We start from the raw sequence: 811 nt of genomic DNA on the forward strand, positions 1-811 counted from the left end.
TGAAGATCTACAGGGGATTCCTTGAAGGGCTCTGGGTTCAGTCTCAGCACTAGCACTATCATCACTATGGCCTGAGTTGGATCCCTGACCAGTGAGCTAACCCACATACAGTGAAGCAGGCCTCTCCTGTCTCACACCTGATGCCTACCTTAGCAGTATTTCAGTAAATTCGTCTGTTCTATTCCCCGTCTCTGGTAAATTATCTCACTCCCTGTACCTCTTGCCTACACCCCAGTTCTTCTACAAAAAAATTAAAATGATGTAAAGCAACTGAAAAAAAGAACTCAAAAATTACCTGACTTTATCTCTGAACTTCACAATTGGCACTTTTGCCCTAATCAGCTGAGGTCGCTCAATGTAGCCAGCTGGAAGATGTAAGATAAAGGAAATTATCTATATCTTATAAATGTTTCTCAACTTTATAGTATTCCAAAGTACATTTTTAGAAAACAGTATTTTGCTAATTTATAACAATTAATAAAATATTGTCTTCGGGGGGGATAAAGAAAAGATTACTGAATTCTAAGGCTGGAACTTCCAATACCATTCAGAAAGTTTTATATTAAGACACATGTATCAGAAGTCTGGTCTGTTATCTAGTAATATTCAAAGAAATTGAATAACATTACAAATGTCAAAAATACCTAGGCCAGCAGCAGGAGAAAAACTAAGTTCTGGTACAGCACAGACCATCATATTATGGCAGTCACATAAGTCATATCTACAGAGTCTTAAATTGTGGAAATGTCTGCAACATGATACATGATGCAATGATATATTCAAGTGTGTATGATCTCTAAAAACATACATG

General features: G+C 36.7%; 1 protein-coding gene across 1 annotated transcript in view; it reads right to left on the reverse strand.

Annotated features, from left to right (window-relative positions):
* The window catches only part of PAPD4 (PAP associated domain containing 4), a 43876-nt gene that overhangs the window by 24512 nt on the left and 18553 nt on the right, over positions 1-811 (reverse strand). Inside the window, exon 8 of the mRNA XM_012721761.1 lies at positions 296-365. Within this exon, the coding sequence (XP_012577215.1) occupies positions 296-365 (70 nt within the window). The remainder of the gene's footprint in view (positions 1-295; positions 366-811) is intronic.

Source organism: Condylura cristata, unplaced genomic scaffold, assembly GCF_000260355.1.
Source record: "Condylura cristata isolate star-nosed mole 26May11 unplaced genomic scaffold, ConCri1.0 scaffold00007, whole genome shotgun sequence".
Taxonomy (NCBI): Eukaryota; Metazoa; Chordata; class Mammalia; order Eulipotyphla; family Talpidae; genus Condylura; species Condylura cristata.